The 23,612-nt window shown below is 47.5% G+C and overlaps 1 protein-coding gene across 1 annotated transcript in view; it reads left to right on the top strand.

Moving 5' to 3' along the window:
- The window catches only part of PPP6R2 (protein phosphatase 6 regulatory subunit 2), a 61,597-nt gene that overhangs the window by 14,290 nt on the left and 23,695 nt on the right, over positions 1 to 23,612 (top strand). The window contains exons 4-5 of the mRNA XM_075553440.1: positions 2,654 to 2,786; positions 17,636 to 17,878. Of these exons, the coding sequence (XP_075409555.1) occupies positions 17,652 to 17,878 (227 nt within the window). The 5' untranslated portion in view covers positions 2,654 to 2,786; positions 17,636 to 17,651. The remainder of the gene's footprint in view (positions 1 to 2,653; positions 2,787 to 17,635; positions 17,879 to 23,612) is intronic.

The following is a 23,612-nucleotide window of genomic DNA, read 5'->3' as shown; positions in this document are numbered from 1 at the left end:
TTGTTGTTAGTAATTTTCTTGATGTAGTATTCACATATCATACATTTCCATAGTTAAATCACTTTTTGAAAGAGTTGTATATACATAATCACAATCAGTTCTAATGCTCCCTCCCACATTCATTGTTTACTCTCCAATTCCCCTTGCCCCCCACCCCCTTCCTGCATTCCTGATAAATCATTGCATCAGTTATTGTCATATTATACCATGTGTCTATCCACCATAATCCAGCTTACAATAATCTTTGTCTGATAGTAAATTTGTTTCAGTTCTTCACCTGTGGCTAGAGGGGATCTGCCAGAGACTTAATCCGACTAGATACTCTAGATGGACTTTGGGCTCCCACTGTTCTCCATAGCCTTCTAAATTGGGTGTTCCCAATGTAAGCTTTGATATTTTACCCTTCATCCTGTTTGGATTTTGTTATTGTCATCTTTGGATCACAAAGGCTGGTGTACTGCTTCAATGTGGATTTAGCTGATGGCTGCTTGTTTGAACACAAGTCGTTAAGACCACAGGCACTATTTAGACTGACAGCTGGGCACCGTCTGCTTTCTTTGCCACACTTTGCGATAGCACCCTTTTCTTCAGTGATCTTTTCACGAAGGCGAAGGTCAGTATCAAGAAGGCTGTTCTTGGATTGGGCCTAGAATTAACGTGGGAGCCCAGAATTCATCTGCTTGCCCACAGGTTCTGACCGCCATGTCTTTATTTCAACAAAGGTGACTTACAGCAGGTAACTCAATGACATCTAGTATCAGCCCCTATTCAGCTCTGTCCAGCCACTTCTAGAGTCCCTCTCCATTTGCTTTATTTGGATTGGGTCACACACGATCTGCAGATCACATTTGTGATTATGGTACTTTACGGTCACATGTTCTAGAACAGTTAACATAAGATTTGTCCGGCATGCATACTCTGACGGACAGGAAGCATTGACATTGCTCAGTTTGCTGAATGGAGGAGCTGCACATCCAGAATTTTTAGTCTGGTTAGGAGCAAATCCTAGATGCACACCTGGCAGATCAGGTAGCCTGCAGAGTCCCCGAGAGATGCTACCCCACATGGTACTGGAAGCCTACTCCTATACCTTGGTCACATTTTCTTGACACCCCAGCCACCCTTTTTGTGCCTGGATATGTTGGAGAAGCCAGGTTGTTCATCCTATGAGAATGTCCCATGCTAGGGATGGAGCGGATTGGTTGTGTCTTCATGGATCTGTCTCTTGTGGTTCCTGTAAACTGGCAGCTAGGGCTTCTGAGGCTTGTTCAGGTTCCTGGTGTGTTTTTTAGACCAGGTGATGCTGTGTCCTTCTGGGTTAGACCTGGGTAGTGAGTTCATATGGTGTCAGCCTACATGCCTCCGTTATAGATGTCCCCATCAGTCTTTCACCTCCTGAACGGCACTCTTGGGCATTGACCAGCGCTGACCCAGACCCACTTAGCAGAAAGGGCTCCAGGATGGTTCTTTTCTGTTTCTTTCTTCCCTTCTGCATTGCTGGGGCAGCTGGTGTTCTGGAGAGATCTTGCTAGCTGTTGGCCTTCCTGAGATGCAGTGGGGCAGGGAGGAAGGGTCAGTGCTCTGCTCTTTGCCTTTATTTGTGATTTCCAGAAGACTTGCCCTGGCGAGCGGTTTTCTTTGTTAGCATTGTGGTTTCCTTGTTCATTTTTACGTATCGAATGTGTTTAGACTAGCGTTAGGCACACCCTTCTGTCCATGGCTGAACTGTCAGCTGTGGCTGGGCCTGACAGTCATGCTGAATGCTGAAAACATCTATCTTAGGCAAGCAGGAAGGAATTCTGGTGGTGCAGTGAGTTAAGCATTGGATTGCCAACTCCAAGGTTGCTGGTTGAAACCTGCTGGTCGGCTGCTCTACAGGAGAAAGAAGAGGTTGTTGTGCCCACCCGCCAACCCCTCCTCCTCCCCCCCCCCCACAGCTCTTGCCCTTTTAGGTCGCTGTGCATTAGATTGGATGGACAATATTTGGTTTAGGCCGCAGGAGACCCCAGGTTTTGACTGAGTTCTTCGAAGTCTCTGCCTCCCCTTGCCAGATCCCAGCATCTTATTTCTCCAAGGGATGCTGCTGGCTTTTTTGGAAATGGTGTTCAGAGGTCACAACTGCAACACTTCTGAGTGCCATTTCCTGGTCTCGGCCCATGTTCAGTGGTGGTGGTGGTGTGTAGTGATGAAACTGGGGCAGCTCCGTGGAAACCCCCCTTGTAGCCCAGGTTCTTCCGTGTAATTTCAGCCAGCAAACCCATCAGCCAGCCGTGGGTGGCCAGGGGCCGTGATTGAAACAACTCCCTAGGGAGTTTTATTAACTCCTTAATCAAAATTATTTCTGGTAATTTAAGTGCTACGTAGCGATTAAGTGCTGTGAAAGCCTGTCCCAAACCAACACAGTTGTCTTTTGAGCCCATTCTGTCTATGTGTTAGCGCTGAACCTGCAGGGCCCAGCCACCAGGCCTTTCTTCAGAGGCATGTCTGGTGGGCTGAAAGGACCCGCCTCTTCTTAAGCAGGAGCACGTTCACCATTTGCACCCTCTTCCCCAGCGCCCCTGGGAAATATTGGCACTTTGTTTTCTCATGAATTTCCTTTCTCTACCTGTTTGGGGCCAGAACTTAAAAGAAGTTTTTCCTTCTGATTTTTCAGATAAAAACATTATATGGAGATCTTCCACTGAATGAACACATTTTTCTTAAAGTTGCATATACTCCAAAAAATCTCCCAAATGTCTTCATGTCTCAGCGGAATATAAGATTTAAAGAAGATACTTCCACAGGAGGTAAGGCCATTTCTCCATTTGACTCTTATGTGGCACAGAGCTGTATACCACACAGGTGCAGGCCCCATGATGGATGACCACAGAGGACGCTGCTGTAGGTGTGCAGGGGGCTCTCTGTTATCCCTGTCTACAATGTGTGATAAGATATATAAAGCATGAAATATATATATATATGACGTGGAACTTGCTATCTTCAAGTGTGTAGTGATGCGGTGCTTATTTTGGGCACTCTTGATTGTCTTGTGTCCCTTGAGATAAGGGTGGAGGTGCGGTCCTGGCCATCAAGTGTCGTGACAGCTGTAACATCGAGCTCTGGCTTCTCTGCCAGGACATGTGTACTGCCTGAGTTGCCACCCCAGGTGCATACTCCCAAGTAGAAGAAATACTAGGTGGAGAAAGGAGGGAAGCGCAGCTTCTAGCAGAATCCTCCCACCACCTTCTGTCGCCAGTGAGTCAGTGACTTCTGAGGACAGCAGGATCCCTGGTGGTGCCGTTGGGCAAAAGTTGAACAGCTAACACAGCAAGGCTGATAGTTCAAACCTGCCAGCTGCTCTATGGGAGAAAGTTGAGGTTATCTGTTTCTGTAAAGATGTATAGTCTTAGAAACTCTATAGACCAGGGTGGGGAATGTCTGGCCAAGGAAAGCTCTAGAATTCATAAATACCAGCTAATATCACAGGCCTCATCAAAGAGAAATAGTTCCAGCCACCTCGTAGGGGGTGAGTTCCTGAGATGTTTGACCAGTATGGCCCTTGAATGACGTTATTAATATCCAAATGGCCCTTGGCAGAATAGAGGCTCCCCAACTCTGCTACAGAGGGCCTCTGTGACGTGGCAGTGGGTGTATAGGAGACAGTGAGTGTGTATGAATAGGCAAGGAGCAGCTCAGAAAAGGCGGGGACATCTATGTCACTGTATTGTCCTTATAGAACTTCTGGAATTGGCCTAAGTTTTTGTGCTTATTCTCAACTACAATAATAAAATTGAAAATTCACATTCATTGTAAAATAGTTAACATCTTGGGTTGAAGGGAGAGTCATTTAGGTGCATAGAGGTGCCATAAGACCAGCAGTGGTCTGCAAATCATCAGAATGGGGTTCAAGTCAGTGAGTGTGCTTATTGTCAGCACTGCTAGCAGGAGTTCTGGTGGTGCAGTGTGTTAAGCATTGAGCTACTAATGGAAAGTCTAGTGCTTCAGACTCACCAGCTGCTCTAAGAAAAAAGATGAGACAGCCTGCTTTTCTTTATTCTTTTAAAAATTATTTTATTGGGGGATCTTACAGCTTTTATAACAATCCTTAATTCTATTGTGTCAAGCACATTCGTACATATGTTGCCATTATTCTTTTTTTTTAAATCATTTTATTGGGGGCTCATACAACTCTTCACAATCCATACATACATCAGTTGTGTAAAGCACATTTGTACATTGACTGCCCTCATCATTCTCAAAGCATTTGCTCTCCACTTAAGTCCCTGGCATCAGCTTCTCATTGTTTCCCCTCCCTTCCCGCTACTCCCTCCCTCATGAAACCTTGATAATTTAAAAATTATTATTTTGTTATATCTTGCCCTGTCTGATGTCTCCACTCACCCACTTTTCTCTTTCCGTCCCCCAGAGAGGAGGTTATATGTATATCCTTGTAATTGGTTTGCCCTTTCCACCCCACCCTCCCTCCCCCATCCTGGTATCGCCACTCTCACCACTGGTCCGGAACGGATCATCCATCCTGGATTCCTTGTGTTTCCAGTTCTTATCTGTACCAGTGTACATCCTCTGATCTAGCCAGATTTGTAAGGTAGAATTGGGATCATGATAGTGTGTGTGTGTGTGTGTGTGTGTGTGTGTGTGTGTGTAGCGCATTTAGGAACTAGAGAAAAGTTGTATGTTTCATCATTGCTGCACTGGACCCTGACTGGCTCGTCTGTTCCCTGCTACCCTTCCATAAGGGGATGTCCAGCTGCCTACAGATGGGCTTTGGGTCTCCACCCCGCACTCCCCCTCATTCACAATGATAAGATTTTTTGTTTTCATGATACCTGATCCCTTCGACACCTCGTGGTCGCACAGGCTGGTGTGCTTCTTCCATGGGCTTTGTTGCTTCTGAGCTAGATGGCTGCTTGTTTACCTTCAAGCCTTTAAGACCCCAGATGCTATACCTTTTGATAGCCGGGCACCATCGGCTTTCTTCACCCATCATTCTTTTAAAAACATTTTCTTTCTACTTGAGCCCTTGGTATCAGTTCCTCGGTTTTTTTTCTTCCCTTCCCAACCTTCCTATCCTCATGAACCCTTGATAAATTATAAATTATTATTTTATACCACTGTCTCCCTTCACCCATGTTTCTGTTGATCATCACCCTGGGCGGGGTGGTGGTGGTGTTATACATCGATCATTGCAATCAGTTTCCCCTATCTCCTTCCACCTTCCCTCTACCCTCATGGTATCCCTACTTCCATTATTGTTCCTGAGCAGTTTATCTGTCCTGGATTCCGTGTGTGGAGAACTCTTATCTGTACCAGTGTGCATGCTCTGGTGTAGCTAGATTTGTAAGGTAGTACTGGGGTCATGATTGGGGGGGGGGGGTGGAGCATTAAAGAACTAGAGGAATGTTATAGTTTTGTCTGTGTTATATACTGCACCCTAGCTGACTTGTCCCTTCCTTGTGACCCTTCTGTGAGGGGATGTCCAATTTTCTACAGATGAGCTTTGGATCTCCACTACCCCCCACCCCCATTTGCGTCAATATTATTTCTTTTGGGTCTTCTGATGCCTGATACCTGACCCTAGCTACACCTCACAGCCTTTAATCACACAGGCTGGTGTGCTTCTGCCATGTGGGATTTGTTGCTTCCCAGCTAGATGGCCGCTTGTTTATCTTCAAGCCTTTAAGACCCCAGATGCTATATCTTAATAGCCGGGCTCCATCAACTTTCTTTACCACATTTGCTTATGCACTCATTTTGTCTTCAGCAATTGTGTTGGGAAGGTGAGCATCATGCAATGCCAGGTGTATTAGTCTGGGTACTTTAGAGAGAGCTTTATATAGAGGTTAAGTGCACATCAAGGAAACATCCCAACCCAGTGCTGCCCAAGCCCAGAAGACCAACATTAACCCATTAATACGTATGTCCGCCACCAATCCACAAAGTCCTCTTCCATCTCACAAAACAGACGCAATGATGCCGACTGCAGGAGGAAAGCCAAGTCAGTGAATGTGTAAGCATCTCAGCGCTGGCAGGGGTCTCCACAGGGGTGCTCCAGAACCCAGGGCTGCATCGGGGTAGGTCCATGTGGCTTCTCCTCAGGGATGTCTTTCAGGAAGTAGGCCTTGCCAGCTAAAGCAGGGAACTGGCTAAGGCAGGCTGCACCCTGGTCAACTGAAAGCAAGAGACCCAAGAACTAGAAAGGCGAGGCTCTCTGAGCCATTTATCCCTCCGCCCTTCAATAACCCCACATGTGTTTATCTGCCAGGTTGGCACCATAAACTAACTATTTCACCAGGTTATTAAAACAAAGTGTTCTTGCATTGAGGGAGTACTTGAGTGGAGGCCCAATGTACATCTGCTACCTTAATACTTAACATATAATTATATGTACGTAGATCTATATCCCTATCATTATATATGAATATATTGATATGTGCCTATATTTATACCTCTTTAAATGTCCTTTGCCTCCTTAGTTCTTTCCTTTATTTACTTTAAAAAATAATTTTATTGGGGGCTCGTACAACTCTTATCACAATCCATACATGTATCCATTGTGTGAAACACATTTGTACATTTGTTGCCATCATCATTTTCAAAACATTTTCTTTCTACTTGAGCCCTTGGTATCAGCTTCTCATTTCCTCCCCTACCTTCCTTCCCTTATGAACCCTTGATAATTTGTTATTATTATTTTTTCATGTCTCACACTGACTGATACCTCCCTTCACCCACTTTCCTTTTGTCCATCCTCTTGGGAGGGGGTTATAGGTAGATCATTGTGATTGGTTTCCTCCTATCTCCTCCCACCTTCCCCTTCCCCTCCTGATATGACTACCCTCAGTATTGGTCCTGAGGGGTTTATCTGTCTTGGATTCCTTGTGTTTCCAGCTCTTATCTGTACCCATGTACATGATCTAGTATAGCCAGATTTGTAAGGTATAATTGGGGTCATGAATAGTGGGTTGGTGGGAGGCAGAAGCATTAAAGAATTAGAGGACAGTTGTAGGTTTCATTGGTGCTATACTGCACCCTGACTGGCTGGTCTCCTCCCCGCAATCCTTCTGTAAGGGGATGTCCATTTCCCTACAGATGGGCTTTGGGGCTCCACTCCACACTCCCTCTCATTCACAGTGATAGGATTTTTTGTTCTGGGTCTTTGATGCCTGATACCTGATCCTATCGACATCTCATGGTCACACAGGCTGGTGTGCTTCTTCCTTGTGGGCTTCATTGCTTCTCAGCTAGATGGCCACTTGTTTATCTTCAAGCCTTTAAGACCCCAGACGCTATATCTTTTGATAGCCAGGCACCATCAGTTTTCTTCACATTTGCTTATGCACCTGCTTTATCTTCAGTGATCGTGTCGGGAAGGTAAGCATCATGGAATGGCAGGTTAATAGAACAAAGTGCTCTTGCATTGAGAGAGTACTTGAGTAGAGACCCAATGTATATCTGCTACCTTAATACTAAACCTATAAATATATGTATCTATTTCCCCATTGTCATATATAAATATATTTACATATGTACATGCCTGTATTTAGACCTCTTTAAATATCTTTTGCCTCCCAGTTCTTTCCTCTATTTCCTTTTACTTTCCTCTTGCTCCTCTATCATGTTCAACCTTCATTCAGCTTTCAGTAATTCCTCTAGGCTACATTGCATTTGATTAGACCCCACCAGGCATTCTGCGCCCTCCTCGCCATAGATTTTAGATCTCTTGTTGTGCCCTTGTCCCTGGGTTTGTTGGCTCCCCCTTTCTTTCTCCCACTTTCCCCTCTCCCATGTCCCCCAGTAACCATTGGTCTCAGTGTTTTTTCCTTTGGATTGTTTATCCTGCCTATCTTATGTAGATAGACATAAAAAAAAATTTTTTAAGCCTACAAATAGTTCCAAGTCTGTCTTTTGACCTTTTTGAGTGTTTTCTGATTGAATGTGATGGAGGTGCTAAGCCCTACCCCCAAAATCTATTTTTGAGATTCCTCAGGGACTTCATTGCTTTGTTCCCCTTGCTGCTCTGTTGCGCTCCCTTTGTGTTTTGTCCCGGTGGGGGGTGGGGGTCAGACTAGCCACAATACCTGTACTGTGACTCCAGTGTTGTCCCTGGCTGCTTCATGCCGTTAGGTCGCCTTGAAGTCTTGGCACTCCAGGTCGAGGTCTGGTCCTTCTCTCTTTCCTGTAGAGACATAAACAATACCCTCCCCGTGAGTGGGCTAGTGCCCTGTTCCCTCCTTACCCACGTCCTCTTTCTTTTATTTATTTTTTCCTCTCCATTTTAGTTGGCTGCCATATGTATCCCTGAGCTGGGTCTGTCCCCTGCGAGTGCCTGGTCCTCACCCCAGGAATTTATGCAGTTAGTAGCTTTTCCCTATGCCCCTTGCCCTTTTTACGCTCACCGCAGTGGACTCATTGTACTTGTACTTTTGTGCTTGGTTTGCTTTGCTTAGCGTAATTTCCTCCAACTTTTTCCATGCTTTGATGTGCATAATGGATTCATCACTGCTTTTTAGGGATGCGTAGTATTCCATTGTATTTATGTACCAGAGTTTTTAAATTGATTTGTCTGTTGATGGAAATGTAGGCTGTTTGCAACTCTTTGCGATTGTGCACTGAGCTGTGATGAACATTGGAGCGCAGACGTCTGGCCATGGTCTGTTTCTTGCCTCTTCTGGGTGTCTGCCCAATTAGGGGGATGCTGGGTCATATGGCAGCTTGATTTCCATCTGTTTTAGGTATCACCAAATCTATTTCCATAATGGGTGCATACACCTACAGGTACACCAGCAGTGTATGAAAGTTTCCTATCTCACCACAGCCCCTCCCATACTTGTTGCTTTCTCATTTTTTGAATTGGGCTATCTTTGAGGGTGTTAAGTGCTATCTCATAGTTATTTTAATTTGCATTTCTATTATGGCTAATGATTGGGAACATTTTCTCATATGTTTATTGTCCATTTGGATTTCTGCCCTTGTGAAACTTCTGTTCAGGTCTTTTGCTCACGTCCGTAATGGCTAATAGTTTTTTTCTTATTCTAAGACTAGCAGAGGAAATTTTAGTAATAAGGCCTTTGTCTGATGTGTTATTGCTACTTTTATTACTCTCTTGGAAAATTCTTCTGATGTACACACAGTTTGCTTTTCTTGAAGAAACCCTAGAGCCCATCCTCTTCTCTTCTGTCCTACAGCGTTGCTCTGAGTTGGAATTGACTTCATACGATAGTAGATTGTGGAAAGGCTAATGATGGGGAGAAAGAGCCCATGGTGGCATAGTGGGTTACACATTAGGCTTTTAACTGCAAGGTCAGCAGTTCAAACCCACCAACTATTCCTCTGGAGAAAGAAGAGGCAGTCTGCTTCTCTAATGACTTACAGTCTTGGAAACCCCAGGGAACACTTCTGCTCTACCCTGTTGGTGAGTCAGACTCGACCTGCTGGCCGTGGTGTGGGCCTTTGGTCATGAGTGCCGTTCTCTGTGTTTCTAAAGCCACAGGAACCTTCTCTTTGGTGACATGCCTTTTCATTTTCTTTGCCTGTTTTTAAAATTGCATTGTTTATCCTTTTGTTGGGTTGTTGACGTTTTCTGTTGTCGAGACGAGGCCTTTATTGGAGATTTGGTTCCATGTTGTCTCGTCCTCGGGTCACTCCCACAGACACACCACAAGTGGAGCAAAGACATGTGTTTTCTCATACCGTAGGAGGCTGGAAGTTCAGACTTAGAATGCCAGCTCTAGCGGAAGGCTTCCTCCGTTTGTCAACTCTGGGGACAGGCCCTTGTCTCATTTTAGCACCCTTAGATATTGCTGTGTCTTGGCATATGCCTTCCAGTGCAGGAACCCCCAGGTCCAAAGGTCGCTCTTTTTTCTCATTGCAGGCTCTTCTGACCGCTGTGCTGCACCCCAGAGAACCCCCCTCACATGGGTCAGGACCGTGACCTGAGCAAGAGTGTTATACCCAATTCTGACCCCTCACCTTTCATAGGAACTGATCCGAAGGGTGACTGCATCATTGCTTAACTGCTGCAGCATCACATCTCATGGCCCTGCCACGTTGAGGTGGATTTGGGGGGGTGAGGGGTGGGGGTGGGCTACAATTCAATAGTCTGTCTTTTCAACCCTTTTGATAAAATTGTGTGCTCTTGTAGATGCCATTGGATTCACTGTGACTCATAGTAACCCCGTCTACCACAGAAGGAAACATACCATCCTCACAATTGTCCTTACGCTTGAGGCCGTTGTTACAGTCAAGGGTCTTCCACTGTTTTGCTGACCCTGTACTTTACCAAGCACCATGTTCTGCAGAGACTAGTCTCTCCTGCTCATGTGTCCACAGTTTGTGAAGTGAAGTCTTGCCTTTCTGGCTGTACTTCTTCCAGGAGAGATTTGTATGTCCTTCTGGCAGCCCACCGTCCTTTTCAGCCTTTTTCACCAGCACAGCCATTCAAACTCAACAATTCCTCTGCAGCCTGCCTTTCCGCTGTCGTCGAGCTTTCATGTGCATGCAGGGCGATAGACAACATCGTGACTTGGGTCAGGTGTACATCAGGCCGTCAAGCGATGTCTTTGCTCTTTAGCACTGTAAAGAAGTCTGTGCAGTAGATTTGCTCCATGCAATGCAGCCACTTGATCTCTTGACCGCTGCTTCTGGGAACATTGATCGTGGATTCAAGCAAGATGAAACCCTTGACAAGTTCAGTCTTTTCTCTGTTGAAAATGATGCTGTCTGTTGGACCAGTGGTCAAGATTTTGGTTTTCTTTATAATGAATTGTCATTCATACGGAAGGCTATTGTCCCTGATCTTCAAGTCCTCCTACTTTCAGCAAACAAGGTTGTGTCATCTGCACATCACAGGTTGTTAACGAGCCTTTCCCCATAGCTGTAGTCAGTTTGATTCCTGTTGGATAGTCGTCGGTTATTTTGTTAACAAAGATATTTGCAGTTTGGAAGTTGTTGGTCTTGTAAAATTCTATCATACTATCTCCAGCTTCATTTCTTTTTTAACTTTTTTTTCCCAGCTGTGTTTCTATCACAAATCCATTTCCAACTACTGTTCCTTCCTCTATGTTTCCAACTTTCTCATTCCAATCGCCAATGATTATCAGTACATCTTCATTATACATTTGTTCAATTTCAGACTGAAGAAGTGGGTAGAATTCTTCAGTTTACTTGTTACCAGCGTTATTGGTGCATAAATGTAATCATAGTTGTGTAACTGGATTTCCTTGTAGCCATGTTGATATTATCCTACTACATGCAATATTGTACTGAAGATAGATCTTGAAATTTTTTTTTGATGATGAACAAGACCATGTTCCTCTTGAATCGGTCTTTCCCAGCATAGTAACCCTTTTGGTTTATCCGATTCAAATCGGCCCTTCCAGTTCCCTCCTGCCTAGGAGGTGCTGTTTTATACTCTGTGTGGAGCACGTTAAGATGACTGACTAATGGGCGCACGCAGCTGTCTGTTGTCATTCTCAGCTGTAAGGCCGACTGCGTTGACTCACATCCTGAGGGACTCCTTTTCCGGCGCTGTGTCACAGTGTTACGCTATTTGTAAGGTGTTCAGTGGCTTCTCCCTTAGAAGTGGACCAGCTATTATAGCTTCCGACTCTGTTTTCAGTCTGTAAACTCCACTGACAATTGTTCGTTGTAGAGGACCCCACTAGTACATGAAATACTGCTGGAGGTCCTCGCTATCTAATTTCAGGAGAAGGATGGGGCTTTTTCCTCCCATAAAGAGCGACAGTCTTGGAAACACACAGCAGCAGTTCAACCATGTCCTTTGAGCTAACTATGTAATTGTTTTTGTTTGTTTGCTTTTTTCAACTGTTAGTGTGTTTGATAACCTATTTAAAAACAAACACACAAAACAGGTGGCATAGTTGTAGCCCTATGTTATTTTCCAGGAACTTTTCTGGTTTTAGCTTTAACATTGAGGTCTTTGACCCATTTTGAATTAGTTTTTGTGTATGGTGTGAGGTATGGATCCTGTTTCATTTTCTGCAAATGGATATACAGTTTTGCGGGCACCATTTGTTAAACAGGCTTTTTCTTCCATTGAATGACTTTGACCCCTTGATGAAAATTAGCTGCCCATAGATGGGTGAATTTATTTGTGGGTTCTCAGTTCTGTCCTACTGACTGACCTCTGTGTCTGTCACTGAACTAGTGCCAGGTCCTTTTGATTACTCTGGCTGTACTGCAAATTGTGGGATTTGGTTCATTGTAATTTACACCACCACCCTCTTTTTGGTTAGTGTTTCCTTCTCTCTTTGCTTTTGGACTTTCATTGTTCACCCAGTTCACCCCGCTGTGCTGTGCCACCCCCCACCCCACACCCCCCAGCCTACATCTAGCTGGTAACTTAGCTATGGTGGCTGGCAGTGGTCTAGTGTGTTCCTTGACTTGTGCTCTTGGGCCCCAGTGCGGTTTCCCAGTCCAGATGGAATTCAAACTTCAGTCTTCCCTAGTGGGGTGCTGGTAAATGGCAAGCAGCTGGCTCTTCACCCTCCTGATAGGCAGCATTTACTGATTTCTGTGGTGTAAATACTTCCACCAGGGCTGAGTCCAGGCTACCAGCCTGGTGGTATTGGGGTGAAATGGGCTTGACCATGGCCCCACCCTTCTCCGGCCCAGCGCCTCCATCTGTTTTCTCCTTTTCTCTCTGGACTGGGCATTTAGGAGTAGAAAGGCCAGAGATTTAGCTCTGGCAGCTCTGTGAGATGGGTCATCCTCTTGTCACCTTTTTGTGATGAGAAACCAAGGCATAAGAGGCTGTGTAACCGAGCAACTTATAGTGCAGGGATTTGATCATAAATCTTCAAGAACTGCTCTGTGGCCAGACAGGGTCACAAGGTACGCTTACATTCTGATCTCTCTTGGCAACAGTCTCTACCACAGAATGTTCCTTTTGGAAAGGACCAGCTCCTTTCTGGAGCTTCTGGTTGTTGGGCAGCTTTTCCTCTTGATGGCAACCATCTATCGAATGGTGTACTGAGTAAACCCCAAAGCAGAATCTGGTCTTCCTTTTGCTTGGTTGTCAGAGAAGCATCTGTCTGCAAGATGCGGTGACCTCCTGCCTGACACTCTAATCGAATGCCTACAGCTTGTCAGGCAGGCTCCAGGTAGAACCTGAGATAGCTCATCTCACAAGCACATGCACAGGGAGTGAGTGGGGTCTCCTCTGGCTTCTCCAGGGGCTGCACTGGAGTTGTCCTCCAGGTGGCCATGGTGGAGGATGGGGCCAAGTCTGGGCAGCCAGCCCAGGGAGAGGAGCACCTCTAGTGCCTGTGGGGCAGAACACAGCACGCTTGCTCAAAAAAATTTGCCGTCAGGCTCAGGCTCAGAACATAGACTATTCTTTGCCAGCACCATAACTTGAAGGGATCAGGCCTTCACTCTTCCTTAGTCATTGTCCAACTTTCATGTACATGTAAAGTTACTGATAATGCTGTAGCGGGTCAGGTGCTCCATGGGCCTCAAAAGGACATCTTTACTTTTTAGCACTCACAGCTTAAGATCAATGTTGTGAGTGTTAGCTTTTTTCTCACTGTTTCACAAACTTCTTGAAGCCCCCTGGCATTCTTTTTATGTTTTCACAGTGACTGACCTAATCCTGAGCCCGGGTCATTGTGTTTTTCCTTTGTCAGTTTGAACTGACACGCCCTCTGCCTTCATTGTATGTAATGACAGTTCTCCTAGGGAGCCCTCTTGTGTCCTAGTGGACAGGTAGAGAGATGTCCTATCTGACGGGTCATCTGAGCAGGGAGCTCGTCCGTGGGTACTGAGAAAGTGGTCATGTTCCTAATGCAAGTCCCTGAATTCTGACCTTTCTCCTGGGGCTGACCTGGACGCTTGGGGGGAGCTCGGAGCCAGGCTGGGGTCCTGGACAGCCTGCTGGTTGTCGGAGCCTGTGACGAGGGCTCAGCGACTTTGGAGTCCTGACTGGGGAGGAGGAACTGGCATGCAGATCCCACCGCGCAGTCAGACCTGTGAGGGATGGTGGCTGGCCAAGAATCCTGGCCAAGGGTCCTGCGTCGGGCTGTTGTCTTCATTGAAATGCTGCAGGCTGGTAATGGCTGTTGGTCACCATTGCGTCAGCTTCCACTTGTGTAGACTGGATCTGACGTCCACCCTGTTCCTGTGACCACCTCCTGGAGGGGCTCCCTTGGAGTCACTGACCCTCCTCCCTGAACAGATAGATGCCCTGTTCTGGCAGTTGGTGTTTTCTGGACCTCATGTGCCTTGGTAGACTCTCACAGCCAGCAGCAGCCTTTCAGCCATTGCTGTTCCCTGTGCCTCCCCTCCGCCCCCCCTGCCCCCAAACACACACACACACACACACACACACACATACAGATGCATACACATACATACACATAACGTTTCTTTATTAACCTTCGTCAGGGTCGCCAGAGGCGGGCGGCCTTGTCTTCTCTCTCTCTGTGAAGAGCATCTCTTACCTGTACCTATCAGAGCTCCTCTGCTTCTGGGAGGGCTGCTAAAGGGCTCTCTGCATCCATCATCGCTCAATGTCGGGACTCTGGTTCCTCGTGCTGCACGGTGGTCAGATCCTCCACTAGGGATTTGTATATTGGTAGTGACAGGTATGGGCATCTAACTGTTTCTTCTGATGGTAACTGATCATGTTAGCAGGCCTAAGTCAGAAAACCCTCTCCCACTCACTGTCCTACCACGTGCCACACTTCCTCAGAACAGGCCCTCACCTTTTTCTGTTGTTGCCCTGGCCTCTGGGAGGCAGACATGCTGTTAGAGGGGAGTGGCAGGAGCACAGCGCTGTAGTGGGGCTGTGTACCTAGAAGGTGATTTGGGGAAGGAGGGGGCAGGCACGGAATTTGGCAAGAGTAGGAATGTTGCGGGCGCTTCCTGTGAAGACAGCCTTGGTGTTATCCTCAGTGTGGATTCCTATGGTGCAGTGTTGGGTGCCAGAAGGTGGACAGATCGAACCCATCAGCTGCACTGCAGGAGAAAGCTGTGGCAGTTTGCTTCTGTAAGCTGTTATTAAGTGCCAGTGAGCCGGCTCCAACTCATAGCAGCCTGATGCATCACAGAGTCAAACACTGCCTTGGTCCTGCACTGCCTCACAACACTTCCTGTTTGAGCCCATTGTTGCAACTCCTTCTTGTGGAGGGCCTTCTTCTCTCACTGCCCTTCTACTTTGCCAAACACATCCTTCTCCAGGGACTGGTCTTCCCTGACAGAGCCAAAGTACTTGAGATGAAAGTCTTGCCATCCTTGGGTCAGGCTCACCCTTAGTCTTCAGAATAACAACCTAGCTTTTCAATACTCTAAAGAGGTCTTGTGCAGCAGATTCACCTAATACAGTGTTTCTTTTGATCTCTTAACTGCTTCCACAAGCATTGATTGTGGAGCCAAGCAAAATAAAATCCTTGACAACTTCAACCATTTCTCCATTTTTCATGATGTTATCTATTGGTCCAGTTGTGCAGACTTGGGTCTTGGCGTTGAGTTGCAATCTATACTGAAGGCTGCAATCCTTGATCTTCAGCAAGTGCGTTAAGTCCTCTTCCCTTTCAGCAAGCAAGGTTGCGTCATCTGCATACCTTAGGTTTTTAATAAGCTTTTCTCCAAAGCTGATGCCACACTCTTCGTCATATCATCCAGCTTCTCTGATGATGTGCTCAGCACACAGATGGAACAAGTGTGGCGAGAGGAGGCGACCCTGACACACACCTTTCCTGGTTTTAAACTATGCAGCCTTTCCTTGTTCTGTTTGCACAACTGCCTCTCGATCCATGGACAAGTTCTGCATGAGCGCAATGCAGTGTTCTGGAATTCCCATTCTTCTCAAGGTGATCCGTAGTTTGTTGTGATCCACACAGTCGGATGCCTTTGCGTAGTCAATAAAACACAAGTAGAGAGCTTTCTGCTGTCCTCTGCCTTCAGCCAAGATCCATCTGACCTCAGCAGTGATGTCCCTTGTTCCATGTCCTCTTCTGAATTTGGCCTGAACCTCTGGCAGCTCCCTGTCAACTGTCAGTGAACTGCTGCAACCGTTGTTGAACGATCTTCAACAAACATTTACTTTACATGTGCGTTTATTTGAGCATTCTTTTGGGTCATATGAAGAAGGGCTCAGCAGCCCACTTCGGAGGAAGCAGCTGCTGAAAACCCCGAGCACCACATGGAAACACTGTTAGGTGCTATAAAGATACAGCTAGGCAGCCAGATGGGGCATGTTTCCGTTGCCCTGTAGGGTGACCGTGAGTGGAGGTAGTTAGCATCTAATGATAACTTTCCTAAAATGATAGCTGTCTGGTATGAGCCCTACAGTAAGGGCATGAAGGACAAGGAGACTGAGGTTCAAAGAGGATCAGAGGCATGAAAGGTCACATGTAAATAGAATGGCACCTGGCCTGCCATTGTCACACGGCTCCTGTCCTTTTTTGCTTGAGCACTAAGGGCTGAGGGTGGTAACGCTGGTGGGGCCGAGGAGGAACTTCCACTGCTGCTGCTTAGGATATTTTGTTAGCTGGTGGGTAGCCCACAGGGACAGCACCTCTGCTCCTGAGCATGCTATCAGTAAGCTCACACGGATGTTGGCACTGACGTTGGCAGTGGGTGAGTAGACTGAAGGCAGGGCCCTAAGGTGCATGAGTGCAGAGTGGAGGGGTACCCAGGTATGCAGGGTGTGTTGTGTGGAGGGGTGCACAGGTGCAGAGGGGTGCAAAGGTTTGAAAGCAGCTTTGACTCAGTATAGAAGATGCGACCAAAGAGCAGGCGCTGAGGACGACTTGGTATTGGGAATCTCAGAGCAGTCTGGTTTCATAGTATAGACAGAGTTTCATATTTCTCAGTAAAACAATTTAGAAAAGATAAATCCTTTTTACTATTGCCATCATTTCACAGATAATGTCTATAACTTTGAGAAGATCTATAACCTCATAGTAATGATTTAATTAGTTTCTTTTTATGATTTAATTAAAGGTGTTAATTTGCGCCAGACCCATTGCTGTCAAGGGGCTTCTAACTCACGGTGACCCGCAGACTACAGCCGTCCGTAGTGTTTCCCAGGCTGTCATCCTTATAGAAGCAGGCGGCCACGCCTTCTTCCCTTGCAGCAGCAGGTGGGCTCAAACCACCGGTCAGTTAACAGCTGAGTGCTTTAACCACTGTGCTAACAGGCTCTTCTTTTGCACCAGAGCAGTGGAAAGTGTTGTGACTGAGTCAGGCCACTCTTGGAGAGTCCAGGGAGAGCCAATGGCTGGAGGGACAACTCTGGGTATTACAGTGGTGGGGGGGTCAACTTAGTGGGGTCCAGTGACAGGAGATGTCTTGGTTCTGATTTGTCAAGACGGTGTTCTGTTCCTGAGGGTGTGGGTGTGGGAGGTGGTACCTCTCTCATGTTTGAGGAACATCCTGCTGCCTGCACATGGGAGAGGTCAGACTGGGTCGGCCGACAGAATCAAGGATTGGGCAAGCATGTGGGAGATGTTGAGGGGTCACCTAGAGGAGGCAATGTCCTGTGGGGCCAAGCTGTTAAAGAGCTGCAGGTGGCCAGCGGCTGGCACTGTGGGCCTCCAGTATGGAGTTTGCTGAGGGCGGGTGGGCGAGCTTGGGGGGTGGGGGTAATGTGACACTGGGACCTCTCTTGCAGCCCCCTGAGCGTCACCATGTTCTGGAAGTTTGACTTGAACGCTGCCTCGCACATTGACAAGCTGCTAGACAAGGAAGATGTGACATTGCAGGAACTGATGGATGAGGACGACCTCCTACAGGAGTGCAAGGCGCAGAACCGGAAGCTGCTGGACTTCCTGTGCCGGCCTCAGTGCATGGAAGAGCTGGTGAGCCTCATCACGCAGGACCCGCCCCTCGACATGGACGAGAAGGTCCGCTTCAAGTATGTACTGCTGCATGGCAGGTGGGCCACGGGTCACTGCTTGGGGACAGCAGCTGCTCCTGTCAGCTTGGGCAAGGTGTGCCCAAGTGGCAGTGATGCTCCTGGAGGGTTTTCTGTCCGAGTCTGGGAGAAGTCTACAGTGAGGGAATGCTGCCCGGGGTGCTAAGGATGGGTGGGTACATGTGTGCAGTGTTCACTGTTAAGAAAGTGGTGCCCACGCCACATCTGACTGCCTCTGGCTTCAGTGGGGAGGAGGAGGATCCAACACCCACCAGCCCAAGGCCCTCACCCTCCATCCTTCTTTGCCCTACTGTTACCTGACTGTCCTCCCACGGCCCTCTGCTACTTGGCAGTCTGTTAGGGGCCACACAGAGCTCACAGGTTGCCACAAGTCAGGATCATAAAACAGCAGGGATATAATCTTTGGTCCACAGCAGGACCTCTCCTCAGCTAGCAGCCAAGCCTCTCTCTGGTCCTTAGACTCTCAGTCACCTGGCCCCTTGGCCTTTGTCTCTGTGGGCCAGGAAGCCTGCCTGCCATTCAAGTTCGTGTCCCAGGGATGCAGTCTCTCTGCACTGTCTCAGCCTGGCTCCTTTGCTCTGCCCCATGGTCTCTGCCTCAGCCCCTGGTGCTGCCAGTCCCATCCTCCACTATGCTCAGCAGGGGTTCGAATGGAGGCAGTGGCTCTTTGTGCTTGATGGTCCTGGAGTTTCTCCTCCTACTTCTGAGAGGCTTTCTTTGTCCTTCAACCCTCACACCTTGTTTTCATGGTCCCACCGAGTCTTTCAGTGGGAGTTGCAAAGACATGGATAGAAAAGCCATTCTAAGAAACATCACCTCTTAAGACAGGCTGGATGAACTAACTGTAGGAAAAACAACGGGACCAACAGTTCTGGGGGGACTTGGGATAGGGAGAGGTGGGGGGTGTGTAAGAAAGTGGTGTTAACAAACCCAGGGACAAGGGAACAACATGGGATCCAAATTGGTGGTGAGGGGGGAGGGGCAGGCCTGGTAGGGAATGATCAAGGGTAAGGTTATGTAAAGAAGAGGTATAGCTGTAACCCAGGTGGGGACAGAGCATGATAGTGGGGCAGGAAGAAAGTCAAGGGAAATAGAGGAAAGAGCTAGGAGGCAAAGGGCATTTATAGAGGTCTAAATAAAGGCATGTACATGCAAATATATATAGGAGGATGGGGAAGTAGGTCTATGTGTCTATATTTATAGGTTTAGTATTAAGGTGGCAGAAGGACCTTGGGCCTCTACTCAAGCACTCCCTCAACGCATGAATACTTTCTTCTATTAAATTGGCATTCTATGATGCTCACCCTCCTGACACAACTGCTGAAGCCAAAGTGGGTGAACAAGTAAATGTGATGAAGAAAGCTGATGGTGCCCGGCTATCAAAAGAGATAGTGTCTGGGGTCTTAGAGGCTTGAAGACAAACAAGAGACCATCTAGCTCAGAAGCAACAAAGCCCACATGGAAGAACACACCAGCCTGTGTGATCACGTGGTCCCGAAGGGGTCAGTTATCAGGCATCAAAGAATAAAATAATCATATCATTTGGCTGCACACCTCCATGATACGATCGCCGAGGACAAACGGGTGCATAAGCAAATGTGGCGAAGAAAGCTGATGGTGTCCGGCTATCAAAAGACATAGTGTCTGGGGTCTTAAAGGCTTGAAGGTGAACAAGCGGCCATCTAGCTGGGAAGCAACACAGCCCACATGGAAGAAGCACGCCAGCCTGTGCGATCATGAGGTGTCGAAGGGATCAGGTATAAGGCATCATCAAAAAAAAAAATCTTACCATAGTGAATGAAGGGGAAAGTACAGAGTGGAGACCCAAAGCCCATTTGTCGGCCACGGGAGAGCCCCCTCACAGAGGGGTCTAGGGGAGGAGATGAGTCAGTCAGAGTACGATGTAGCACCGATAAAGAATACAGCTTTCCCCCAGATCCTGGATGCTTCCTCCCCGCCAGCTACCATGATCCAAATTCTACCTTGCAAGTCTGGATAGAGCAGAGGTTGTACACTGGTGCATATAGGACCTGAAGGCACAGGGAATCCATGGTGGATGATACCTTCAGAACCAGGGGGTGAGGGGCGATACTGGGAGAGTGGAGGGTGAGTGGGTTGGAAAGGGGGAACTGATTACAAGGATCTACATGTGACCTCCTCCCTGGGAGATGGACAACAGAGAAGGGGGTGAAGGGAGATGCTGGATAGGGCAAGATATAACAAAATAATAATCTAAATTATCAAGGGCTCATGTGGAAGGGGAGAGCGGGGAGGGAGGGGGAAAAAAAGAGGACCTGATGCAAAGGGCTTAAGTGGAGAGCAAATGCTTTGAAAATGATTAGGGCAAAGAATGTACAGATGTGATTTATACAATTGATGTATGTATATGTATGGATTGTGGTAAGAGTTGTATGAGCCCCTAATAAAATGTTTAGAAAAAAACCCAAAAAAACATCACCTCACCACATCTGTTCTTACTAAGATGGGAAGTTACTCTACCAACTGACAGGGACAGTAAGGGTGAGGGCAGTTGGTAAAAGTCAATTATTGTGATGCCTACAACAGATGAAGCAGGAAGGAATGACTTTGTCACACACTGGTTAGAAATAGGAGGTAGGGAAAGCTGCTGAAAGAGTGTATAATGAAGTAGGAGACATGAGCCTGAGAAGGGAGAAACTGGTGGGGCGGGAACTGGTTTTCATCATGAGCCCTCTCATACATTGGGCTTGTTAAACCATGTGCACATATTACTCTTATTAAAAATAGTACAACAGTTTGTTTTTTCCTAAGAAAATGAATAAGATGGATACTGAGTGATTAGATGTATGGATGGATAGTTGGTTGGATAGATGAGTGGGTGGGTGGGTGATGGATGGATGGAATGGGTGGGTGAGTATGTGGGTGGGTGGTTGATGGAATGGATGGGTGGAGGGGTGGGTGGATAGTTAGGGTGGTACAGTAGCCAGAGAAGAAAGTTAGGTTGACTGGTTTTGAAGGGTGTGAAAGGTTAGATATGCATGAAGTCCAGTGGTTAGTGGACTTTTCTGTTAAAGATGGCAAGTATCCCAGGCTTCCTGACATCTGGGTCAAGCACTTGACTCTGCTGGAGGCAGTCTTGGGTGAGGGTACACAATGGGCATGGCCACAGGCTAGAGCAGGGTTTGGGTCTCCCAAGTATGAGGTTCTACCTACAGATCTGACTGAGCACCTGGTGGCCTCACCCTATTTGGAGCCTGGGTGACAGAGAAGGCCCCCTTTCCCTGAACGAGGAGAGTGAACAGGTATTTTCCTGCTCCTGAGAAGTGGTTTCTGTGTCCTCTGGGGTCCGGTGGCAGCTTGCCTACCTGCTGAAAGCCTGCGGCTGTTCTGGGGCAAGCGGGTGGGCCTGTGTGCGACCTTCCTGAGCTGGAAATACAGCAACTGCACCTGCCCACGGCAGCCCTTGGCCTGACAGAGCTCCGACCACAGGAGGGAGTTCCCTTCCAGAGCCAGCTTGCTGCTCACTAGGGGCCACAGCAGAGAGTACTGCCCACAGGACGGGGAGCAGTGGCCAGGGGGCTCAGCGCTGGAAATGGGCAGGTGTTCCTGGCCTCTTTCTGGAAGGGCCTGAACAGCCTCCTGCCAGCTTCTGGACCTTTTGAGAAATACGATGAAAGATCCAGCAGACACCAAGGTGATATTTTTGTCACCCATAAAACAGATGTGGGAGAGGGTGGCTGATGGTGCTGGGCAGTGGTCTCATTGTCCCCAACCAGGGGTGAGCCCGTGCTGGTCACTGAAGAGGTTAGGATGGGCTGGCCAGCTGCTTGAGGGGCAGAGCCCAGCACACCAAGTCCATGCTCCTGCAGTGATCCCTGCACGGCTCAAGGCATCCTCCCATAGCGTGTCCTGAGCCCCCAGCACTGTGTGCTGAGGGCAGCACCACTTTCCCATTCTTCGTGGCCTCCTCGTGGTAGGGTCTTCTCTTAGATGGTATCGTGCAATGGGCTCTGGAGGCCGTGTCCTCAGGGTCATGCATGTTGACGATGGCTCTGCTCCTCTCAGCCTTGTCTAGTGCATGCTGTTTCAGGACTCAGGGTGGGCAGGCTCTAGAGGCCATTTGTACACTTCTGTCCAAGCAGCCTTGCGCTTAAAAAAAACCCAAACCAACCAAAAAACAACTTTTTATGGTGATGACAAACTGCCAATCGCCTTGAGAAGAATGGAAACTCACTGTGCTCATGCAGAACCTAGACGTTGATCTAGAGGCAGTTGTGCAAACAGCACCAGGGAATGCTGCATAGTTTAAAATCAGAAAAGAGGTGCATCACAGGTGTAGCCTCTCACTCCACGTGTGCTGTCTGTGTCCTGAACAAGTAGTCAGAGAAGCTGGATGATAAGGCATCAACTGCGGAGAAAAGCTTATGAGCAACCTGCTCCATGTAGGCGATGCAGCCTTGCGTGCTGAGAGCCAGGGACTTGAAACCACAACTCAATGTAAGGAAGACTGAAGTCCTCACAACTGGACCAATGGGTAGAGAAAAGATTGAGGCCAGGGATCTTATCTGGCTTGGATCCATAATGCGTGCTCACATAAGCAGCAGCCAGGAGATCAAATGACACTCTGTATTGGGTAAATCTGCCACACAAGACCTCTTTAAAGTGTTGAAAAGCAAGCATGCTATTTTGAGGGCTAAGATGTGCCTGATCTAAGCCTTTGTGTTTTTAGTTGTCTTATGTGCATGCGAACGTTGGACTTTCATACGGAAGAATGGATGCATTTGAGTTAGCGTGCTGGCAAACACTATTGGAAATGTCACCACGGCCAAAAGAACAGACCGATCTGTCTTGGAAGAAGCACGGCCAGAATGCTCCTTAGAGGTAGGGACAGCAAGACTCCATCTCAGTACTTTGGACGTGTTGTCAGGAGAGACCGGTCCCTGGAGAAGGACCTCCTGCTTGGTCAAGTGGAGGGGCCGAGAAGAGGAAGGTCCTCCACGAGATGGGTGGACACGATGACTGCAATGATGGGCTGAAACGTAAGAACAGTTGTGTTTTGTTCTGTCGGACCTGTCTGAACCAACTCAGCAGCACCTAACAACGATTGGTGAATTGAATGAAGATTTACAACTGGTCATCAGTTTTACATTCAGCAATTCATGCACATATTGTTTAATCCCACTGACTGCAAGCCCCTTAATGTAACATCATTTATTCCATCTCCTCACTGTTTCCTGTGTCCATCTCTTTTTTTCTCACCCTCTGGACTTTGCTTTGTGATCTTAAACAGGTGATTGACTGAGGTGACCTGAAGGATCATAGTCTTGGCCATCCCACCAGTCGCTCTCTGACTAATAAGCCTTCTCTTTTTTATACTTTGGAGTTTCCAAATCCCCTGAATGCTTCTCAACCCATCCCAGCTCACCCTCTGCCTCACACTCGCCCATCCCTCCCCAATCAAGGACCTTCTAATTTGATTCCTTTAGAACAGTTGGTAGTGGGAGCTGGTGCCACCTAGTTATTTTATTCTCTGGGTTGTGGCACTCATTCTCTGAATTAATTGTTTCCACGTGTCTTCACTTTTTATCCCTGTAGTTCTTCTAGGCATGGAAGGAGGGACTAGTAGTTGCACCTCAGCTGGTGAGCTTTTAGGGTTCCAGTGGCTACTCACCAAAGAAGGATGTATAACACTGGTGCATTAGACCGGGTTGTCTAGAGAAGCAAATCCAGTGAC

This window comes from Tenrec ecaudatus, chromosome 6 (genome assembly GCF_050624435.1).
Source record: "Tenrec ecaudatus isolate mTenEca1 chromosome 6, mTenEca1.hap1, whole genome shotgun sequence".
In the NCBI taxonomy this organism is placed as follows: Eukaryota; Metazoa; Chordata; class Mammalia; order Afrosoricida; family Tenrecidae; genus Tenrec; species Tenrec ecaudatus.
The sequence above is the reverse complement of the archived record's forward strand: the minus strand, read 5'-3'. Positions and strand labels throughout refer to the sequence as shown.